This window comes from Trypanosoma cruzi, genomic scaffold (genome assembly GCF_000209065.1).
Source record: "Trypanosoma cruzi strain CL Brener 1047053516805 genomic scaffold, whole genome shotgun sequence".
Taxonomy (NCBI): Eukaryota; Euglenozoa; class Kinetoplastea; order Trypanosomatida; family Trypanosomatidae; genus Trypanosoma; species Trypanosoma cruzi.
The window spans coordinates 22,534-30,841 of NW_001849494.1; the positions used below are offsets into that span (position 1 = coordinate 22,534).

The 8,308-nt window shown below is 51.9% G+C and overlaps 7 protein-coding genes across 7 annotated transcripts, besides 9 other annotated features; all 7 read right to left on the bottom strand.

The window, feature by feature from the left end:
- Positions 1 to 5,421: a sequence feature (heterozygous, non-Esmeraldo-like haplotype).
- Tc00.1047053510647.10 (hypothetical protein, conserved) lies at positions 125 to 976 on the bottom strand (the record flags this gene model as incomplete). The annotated part of the gene is made up of 1 exon (XM_800433.1): positions 125 to 976. The coding sequence occupies one exon, from the start codon at positions 974 to 976 to the stop codon at positions 125 to 127; it is 852 nt and encodes a 283-aa protein (XP_805526.1).
- Tc00.1047053510647.20 (hypothetical protein, conserved) lies at positions 1,170 to 3,209 on the bottom strand (the record flags this gene model as incomplete). The annotated part of the gene is made up of 1 exon (XM_800434.1): positions 1,170 to 3,209. The coding sequence occupies one exon, from the start codon at positions 3,207 to 3,209 to the stop codon at positions 1,170 to 1,172; it is 2,040 nt and encodes a 679-aa protein (XP_805527.1).
- Positions 3,494 to 3,528: a sequence feature (AT_rich).
- Tc00.1047053510647.30 (tryptophanyl-tRNA synthetase, putative) lies at positions 3,558 to 4,727 on the bottom strand (the record flags this gene model as incomplete). The annotated part of the gene is made up of 1 exon (XM_800435.1): positions 3,558 to 4,727. One exon carries the CDS (start codon positions 4,725 to 4,727, stop codon positions 3,558 to 3,560), a length of 1,170 nt encoding a protein of 389 aa, XP_805528.1.
- Positions 4,790 to 4,813: a microsatellite.
- Positions 5,097 to 5,879, bottom strand: Tc00.1047053510647.40 (syntaxin, putative; the record flags this gene model as incomplete). The annotated part of the gene is made up of 1 exon (XM_800436.1): positions 5,097 to 5,879. The coding sequence occupies one exon, from the start codon at positions 5,877 to 5,879 to the stop codon at positions 5,097 to 5,099; it is 783 nt and encodes a 260-aa protein (XP_805529.1).
- Positions 5,422 to 5,496: a sequence feature (haploid, non-Esmeraldo-like haplotype).
- Positions 5,497 to 6,247: a sequence feature (heterozygous, Esmeraldo-like haplotype).
- Positions 6,248 to 6,679: a sequence feature (haploid, non-Esmeraldo-like haplotype).
- Positions 6,255 to 6,560, bottom strand: Tc00.1047053510647.50 (hypothetical protein, conserved; the record flags this gene model as incomplete). The annotated part of the gene is made up of 1 exon (XM_800437.1): positions 6,255 to 6,560. The coding sequence occupies one exon, from the start codon at positions 6,558 to 6,560 to the stop codon at positions 6,255 to 6,257; it is 306 nt and encodes a 101-aa protein (XP_805530.1).
- Positions 6,680 to 7,359: a sequence feature (heterozygous, non-Esmeraldo-like haplotype).
- Tc00.1047053510647.60 (small GTP-binding protein, putative) lies at positions 6,942 to 7,493 on the bottom strand (the record flags this gene model as incomplete). The annotated part of the gene is made up of 1 exon (XM_800438.1): positions 6,942 to 7,493. One exon carries the CDS (start codon positions 7,491 to 7,493, stop codon positions 6,942 to 6,944), a length of 552 nt encoding a protein of 183 aa, XP_805531.1.
- Positions 7,360 to 7,440: a sequence feature (areas merged during assembly that could not be assigned to a particular haplotype. This can correspond to areas where the two haplotypes were merged or to regions with more than two copies in the genome that were merged during assembly.).
- Positions 7,441 to 8,308: a sequence feature (heterozygous, non-Esmeraldo-like haplotype).
- On the bottom strand, positions 7,655 to 8,308 carry Tc00.1047053510647.69 (hypothetical protein, conserved; the record flags this gene model as incomplete). The annotated part of the gene is made up of 1 exon (XM_800439.1): positions 7,655 to 8,308. A coding segment is annotated over one exon (654 nt), but the record flags the coding sequence as incomplete, so codon positions are not given.

An 8,308-nucleotide genomic window follows, 5' to 3' on the forward strand; every position in this document is an offset into this window, starting at 1 on the left:
AAATAAAAGAATGCAACCGTATAAATATCCACACAAATACGATGTACATACAAATATATATGTAGAGACAGAGAGAGAAAGAAAAAGAACTACGCTGCGTCGCCATTTTTTGTATACAAATCGCTCACGATGACTGTGCAGGAAGGGAGGGGAAGTCACCTCTCTTAAGAGGTTTCTGTACAGCATCATACTCTCGCGTAATTTCGAAAAGGCGGCTTTCAAGAGTAGACCTAAAGGGGTGCTGTGGCTCCATGAGCGTAAACAAGGAGCGTAGGGTAGAAATATCCCGCATCGTCCTCGTATTTTTCACCGCCACCTCCGGCATGTCGGCACGGAGCTGCTGAACTTCAAAGGGCGCGTGCTTAAACCATCGGTATGGAAAACCGCGCCAACTCGCTCGCTCTAAAGGCATTCGGTACTTGTGAACGCCGTCAGAGCGATGCACCCTGCAGCTCCTTCCGGCAGATTCCACAATTCGGTCCATAACCGGCTTGGTGAGAAGCAGCAAGAGCTTCTCTCCAAACTGAAAAAAAAGCTGCGTCGCCTCCTCATACTCCCGTCTTGTTCGGTAGCAGTTCATGCGGCGAAGGCCCCGCGACCCGTGCCCGTGCAGCAATCGCCGTTTGTTCTCATGAATTGTCTCGCGAAACCGACGGGCGCAGCGTTTCTCGAAAAGAGCTTCCGTCTCGTCCGGGTCGACCTTCCGCAGGTGGCTGATCATCGCAAAGCAGAGGTCGTGTATCTCCTGCGAAGCCGCCTCAAGCTCGTCAAACTCTCCGGCAAACGTGTCCTCCGCAGATGCAGGCAGAGCGGTGCTTAACATGGCGTCATCGCCGGCAGTGTCATCGGCCCGCTCTCCGGCCTCAACGATTTCATGCCGTGAAAAACGACGAAACGACGCCCGCACCACCGTGAGTTGCGCCGCAACCACGACAAACGTGAAGGAGCGGCTGCCACAAAGCCTGAGCGCCCGCATTGCTGCTTGACAGATGTGACTCTTCCAATACAAAAAAAATAAAGGGTGGGGAGACGCAGTTAAATAGCGCACGGAACTCAGCTTCCTCCGCCCGGCCAGACGACATGTATAAATAGGGAGAGAGAGAGAGAGAGAAACACAAACAATGCACACAGCAGAGTCGACAAAGAGTGAAGCACACACCGCCGCTATTTCACAAGCAATGAGGCTCATTTATCAAACGCACAACAATTCGACCCTCCTCCACATGAGCAGCCACGTCCACAAATCGAGATTCAGGCGCCTTCTCAAGCCGAATCGTTGCGGCAGCCGCCAGATCAGAGAAAAGTTGATCACGCGGGACAAATTCAAGAGAGAAGATTCTCCCCGAAGCGCTTGGTGCAAAGCAGCACCGTAGAGTCTTCTTCTTCTCCGTCTCCGTCTCAGCCGCCAACGCCCTCAGCTCCTGCACTGTGCCACACTCCGCAAAGAAGCAGGGAGATGATCCAGGAACCGCAAGGTGTTTTGTCACAAAGGACTGCAACAGGAGAGAAGGCTCCCCAACGGCATCAAAAGGGTGCGGCATTTGCGCATCATTTCTAAAGCGAAATACCGCAATGTTTTCTGAGGGGCGCAAAGAAACGTACAGAGCGTTTAAAAAAGGCAGCGCCCTGCCACTAAACGGAGTCCCCCACAACTTCGAGGCATTCACAAATCCAAATCGACGAAGAACATGTACTCGAAGTTTGTGTCGAAACCGATGCACAGTCCGCTGAGACTCCGACTGTGCAGATTGAATTGACTCCGTCACGCCAAGCATGCCTGCAAGTGCGTCGCAGGCGGCGAGAAGATTCGACACATAAAACGATGAATCGAATCCCACACCTGGCATCCACGCCCCACTAATGTCGGGACAAAACGGACCCGTTCCAGCGACCTCGTCATCGCCAAGGATGAGAGCGGAGGCTTCGCCACAGAGTACACGATCCAACGCTGTACTGTCCACCAGACCCAAATCACCCCGAGAGGAGTCTTCCCCGTCTACATCCCTCGGCTTCTCAAAAGAAAGATGTTGTTGCAAAAGAGCGGCCTCACACGCGTCCAGGTACTTCTCGATTGAAGGGAGCGCAAGAACTGCAGAGCGGATGCCTTCGTCTCTTCCACACGGAGTAACAGCCACAAGGCAGAGTGCAACAACCCTTGGAAACCATGCCAGTGCTTTTTCCACATCGGTTAAGTCACAGAGAAGGTTGCGTACGGCGCTAGTCAATGCGGAGCAAACAGAAGAGGCAGGCGGCGCAGGCATTCTTCCACTCACGACGTCCAATGCATCTCGCACAAGACTCTGGTAGGCCTGAGATATTGCATCCTCACACTTTGGGGCGCACAGTGCCACACCAAGCGCTTGCACACGGGAACGAAATTCTACAAACTGTGGCATATTCAACGTCAATAAACAGCCAAAGGAACGGCAGAGCGTCGGATAAGTGGCGTTGCTGTTGTTGGAATTCAGTTCCTCTACGGATGTCATGCAGTCTTTCAGTGCCAATAAAAAAAGCTCCGGAGTCGTGTTCGTGGATGAAGACAAAAATGACAAGGATAAACGATGCGTCCTATCGACACTTCTTTCCGTGCAGAATGTGTACTTATCCGCGAACCGCACGTGTCTCGAGACGCAGGCGCGCATTCTTTCCGCGGTCCACCCCTCCGATGCGCCGAAAAGATTCTCCTGCCTGTTCCACGCAGTCATCGAATTCAGCTGTGCGGTAATGCCACGCTCCTTTAGTGCCCACAAGGAGCCTGCAGAAACACGCCAACGCTCCTCCAACGCCGCTACAACAGCCGAGTAGTGACACAACTCAAACCCGTCCAGGAACCATCCCATGCACGGCCTGCCATCGGGCATCAGTACAACATCGCATATCGTGTTCGTCACACCCTCCGCAGCTTTGCCGGATCCAACGCACCCGGCAACCATAACATCCGCCAAGCGATTCACCGTTCGCGCCACCGATGGCGTCGGGCTCATGTCCACGCCGTAACGAATGTACTCCACGCATTGAACAAAAAAATCCCGCTCCCGATCGCTCAGTGAAGCAACATTCGCCCAATAAGAAGAAAATAACTTCGCCGGCGAGCCTCCCGCGTGTGCTGCCTCCCTCGGCCACCCATGCGCAAAGCGAACGAGACAAGGGCACGCTGCGGACCTCCACTCGGTAACAGCGTCCATGTGCCACCGGCGCCATACCGACATGAAGTACCCTGCGCGCCCCCCCCCCCTCCCTCCACTCCCGCCTTACCCTCACCCTTTTCTTCTTTCAAAGACAAAAAAGAGCACAAAGAGTTACAGACATGCCCAACAACATAAACCCGGAGAAAAAGAGAGAGAGAGAGAAAAAAAACATAAGCAACACAACACACCAAAGAACACAGCCGAAAAAAGAAAAAAACTCCTCTGTTTTCCCTCGTCAGTCAGCCAACAGAAAGGCACAAAAATAGGAACCAGTTAACTTCGTCTCTTAGTTATCCATTTTGACCTTATATATAAATATATAAGAAAAAAAAAAAAAAAAGAATGAAAATCGATAGCAGAAGGTCCATTTTAACCAACATTATTAGGTTTTCCTGGCCCCATGGGACGAATGCTTGTGAAAAACTTCACGTCGTCATCGGTCACCTTTTTCCGCGCCTCCTGATGCTGCTTCACAATGTTGCTCACAATTTCTATCAGCACCTTCTTTACTTCCCCCGTCATGATGCGTCCAAGCATGTAATCTTTTCGGATCCGTGCAAGTGACTCATCATCCTCCATAAAGAAACTCATCCACTGAATAGGCACGTCCACATCGGCGTTCGCCCCAAGAAGAAGCTGCTCCTCCTTTGTTGCGCCACCCCCGCTAAAGGCGTGTTTGTTAATTTTATCCTTCACCATCTTCTCCGTGTCCGTGAGAAGCACCGCCGCTCCCGTTGAAGAGCTCATCTTCCCCTTAGAGCCGCTGAGACCGGGAAAAAACTTTGAGTGGATCACTGCCGGTTTTAAAAAACCCAGGCGTGGGGCAATGTCGCGTGTGAGGCGGAAGTACGGGTCCTGATCAATGGCCTGCGGAATCAGGCAAAACACGTTTCCCTTCGACGGCGGGAATATGTGCGGGAAGGCCACTGAAAAGGACGGGGCGGCCTGAATCGCTGGAAACATCCAACGCCCACAGTTGTCCTCCATTTTGAACCCAAAACAACCTCGCACTTGACTCGCCGTAAACGTCCGCTCAATTTCCGCCACGGTGCGATACATTTGTCCCATGTAATCAAAGTCGCGGAATATAAAAGTTAGTTCCGGATCAAACCCCATGGCTATAATGTCCTTGATGTTCTCTGTCGTCATTTTCTCGATCTGCTCCATGTCAATGTTGCGGAAAAAAAACTTTTCATCGTCGGTCATTTGGATGACAAGCGGTACTTTAAACGCATCTTGCAACCACTTGGTAAAAATAAAAGGAATTAAATGGCCCATGTGCATCGATTCGCTGCTCGGGCCTCGCCCTGTGTAGAGGTAAAACGGCTGCCCCGACTCATACACATCAAGCAAAAGATTCATGTCACGGTGGGAAAAGAATATGCCTCGACGGAGGAAGTGGTGCGGTTTCTTCCCAATGACCCGCTCCAGCCGCTCAAGCAGCGCGGTGTCGATTGGATGGCTTCCAAATTCCTTGATGAGCTTGTCGTAATCCACATCCCCCTCCACCGTCCAAGGAGTCACCACCGCATTCGTCATTTCAACGCCTTCTCACCGCTTAATTCTTTTTTTTTCTCCCTTCTCTTTGTTTTGTTCCCAAGTCTTTTCTTTTCTTTTTTTTTCTTCGCGTGTTCTTCCGCCTCCTTTTTTTTTTTTCGACTGCTTCTTCTTTTTCTTCGTTGTTGTTGTTGTGGTTCTTCCTTTCGACGTACCCTTCGATCCCACCGCGTGATCGCACAAGACGAAAAAAAAAAAAAAAAAAAGGGGGGGGGGGGTGAAGAGGAGAAAAAAACTGGCAAAAGGAAAAGACATCCGCCGCAAGCGACAAGCGGCAGCCACACGGTGGACCGTCGCCAGCCTGCCATTCCGCTGCATACAATTCCATGACAAAATGTATACCCTCCCAACTCAGTGAAATAGCACTGTAATAAAAATTATGACTGCTAGAAAAAGGACAAGAAGCAGCAGGAATTTGTTACGTCTCGGATTCTCCTGATACCGCTGGGCCTGCCGCAAGCTGTCCGCCGCGTTTCTTGTAGCCTGTTGCGCCACCCCAACGTTTCCCTCAATGATGTCCAGAGTGTCCCCCTGCTCTTCCACCATGAGATGAATATGATTGAATATCTCGTTGATATCCTTCACGTTTTCAGCAATCTCGGAGGTTTCACGTCGTCGCTCCGCCATGATCTCGTCGTGCAAGTCACGTTCAAACATTTCCCTTTGGGTGAGGGTACCCGCTGCGCCCCTTTGAAGCAAGTCACTATTTTCATCCACGTCTTCGGCATCGCTGCTTGCCGGAGTTCCCGATAGCATCTTCACACGCGTGGTCCCTCTACCGGAGCGCAGTAACTCCTCGACGCTGATGCATTTTCTGTAGAATGCGTCGCAAGACTTCTGGTACTTCTCCAGGGCCACCTTGGCCTCCGTGGTGAGCTTGACGCCCTGGCCTCGCAGCTGAGCGGGGTTAAGCCGCATGTACTTCTCCATGAGTCCCAGCGCATCCTGTATGGCGTGCACCTCCTTGGCATTCGTGCGGCCTGTCACTTGCTTCACTCTCTCCCGCTCCCTCGCAATGTCTCGCAGCGTCGTAAGTTTGTTGGCGCTGCGCCGTATCTGCAAGGTGCTACGCTCCAGTGACTGGAGCGCATCTGTGAGCAAATCGCAGTTCCGTCGCCAGCTGGGATCCTCCATTCGCTCCTTTTTTGTTCCCTAAACCCCTCCGATACACACACACACGCAAAGAGAAAACCCGTGACCGAGCTCCAATTTTGTTTTTTTTTTTTTAAGTTGGGGAAAAACAAACAACATCACAAAAAAAAAAAAGCAAAAAGACAATTTGGTTGGAATTCACGACAAATCAAAAAATAAAGACGCCACAACTCAGCACCTCGTTGGCAAGTTGCATCGGAAAAAAAAAAGACGTGACACCCACCGCAATCTCCCTTTCCGCCCCACTTTTCGCTTCGCCTGCTGCTCCACCCCTCGCCTCTTTCCCGTGCCGCCTCGCCTCGCGTGTCTCCTCCACCGGTCCCTCGTGTCTCTCGCGCTGGGGGGTTTGGGTGCCCATCACGCACGCACTGTGCTCGTGCGGTAAAAAGTCAGGGAGCCGCCGCTGTCCACAAAAACCAAAAATACCTCCGCGCAACCCCTGCGCCGCAACGCATCCACAACATCCACGACGTCTCGCAGACTCTTCGATGTGAACTCGTCATGCTCAACGACCGGGTACGGCAAAAAGCCCTTGGCGCCACCCGTAACGTTGCACGTCACCACACGCGAAGAGCCGATCGTCTCAATAACTGACTCGTACAGCGGGAAACGCTCACGGATCTCTGCGAGAAGGAGCTCACATATTTCCTCGTCGTCAATCATTCATGTGCCCTTCATTCAGACCTCAAAGACAAATAGAAAAGAAAAAAAAAAGAAAACAGGAGAGTCACGCACCAAAATAACAACCCTGTTATTCACCGTTCTCCAATTCCTTTTACGGACGCTGCTAGAAGATATCCTCCTCCCCCCACTCCTTTCCTTTTGTTGTTGTTTTTTCCTGTACTTCGGGAGTGCGTTTGTTTGCCGCCTCGCTTGCCTTCCCTCTCCATCTTCAGAGCGTCTGCGTGATTACAAAAGTAAAATACAACCGTGTTCATCCTTGTATCACCCTTGTGCTTCTAAATAAATAAATTTTTTATCCACGTTGGAGTTGTGGGGGCACCAAAAACCGCGCACCGGCAACCAACGCAATAAGAATGCAGATTACTTCATCTGGGAAAGCTGATCAATACGCTTGTGGTACGCGTCAACGTAGAGCCTTGCGATATCTTCAATCGGCTCGCGAACCCCCACCCCGCGCAACGCTGAGCACTTGTAAAATTTCATCTGATTGGCGCTCGCAAGGCTTGTGCCCTGGCGCTCCGTCACTTCCGCCTTGTCGACAAGGTCCATCTTGTTTGCTATAAGGAATCCGATCATGCCACTGTTCGCATGCTTCAGTGCATTCATCCACCGCGTGCAGGCCTCAAATGTCACTTTATTCGAAACGTCGTACATGAGGATAAATGCGGCCGCATGCTCCACGTGCGTGGCGATCATTGTCTCGTACTCCTTCTGCCCCGCGATGTCAAAGATGAGCATTTCAACCGTGTTTTCGTCGTCCACTTGCACCTCCTTCACAACAAAGTCACAGCCTGCCGTCATCAGGTAGTTCCTTGGAAAGGTCATGCCATTGCTGTGTATCATCTGCACAAACGCCGACTTACCGACTGCTGGTGCGCCAACAACGGCTATTTGAAGGCGCAGAAACGCCATGGACGAATGCGTGCTGGCACTTGAAGCAAACACAAAAAAAAAAAAAAATAGCCCCCGGGGTCTGAAGCGAGAGAGAGAGAAAAGAAAGAAGAAAATAACCCGCGTCGGTTGCTGCAACGTGACCAAACTAACAGCGCCAATAAACAAAACAAAAAGTGAATTTACGGCGCAAAACCCCACAGCGAGCGCACCACATTCTCTCCACTTTCCCGGCCGTGGCTGCCACGAACGGCCGCACGCTCCAGGTCGGTCGTCTGAATGAGGGTAGATGGCAGTCGCCAAAGACGCACACAACCCCGTGCATCTCCAGTAGCCAGCCACTCAGGCGAGACGTGATTGAATGCCGAGCATAACACCGGCGCGCCATCAACACCGGCTTCTATTGAAGCAATAGGTTTCAACTGCGACTTTTGAAGATCATAAATGTGCAGAAACGAGCTCCGCGACACCACCGCAAGAACGCTGGGGCGGAAGGGGCTAAATTGTGCCGCGTACAGAAAGTGTTTCGTCTCCGCCGAGGGCTCCAGCGTCGCCAGCGGAGAACGCTCCAACGCGTTGTAAAAATGGACGCTGCCATCGGAGGAGCACGTAAGGCACAAGTTGTGGAAAAAAGGTGATGTGTCAACGTTCTGCACCGGCCCCCTGTGGCCGTTGAGCCAATCCACATCCAATGACGCCAAATTTTCGCTGCTGCGTGGAACCAACACACTCACCACACCTGGTCGAGCTCGGCCGACATCTCCATTTTCAAGGCCAATGATAAGCGGGCTGTCGCCTGATGGAACACCCGCGCCAATCCCCCACCAGGACGGCAA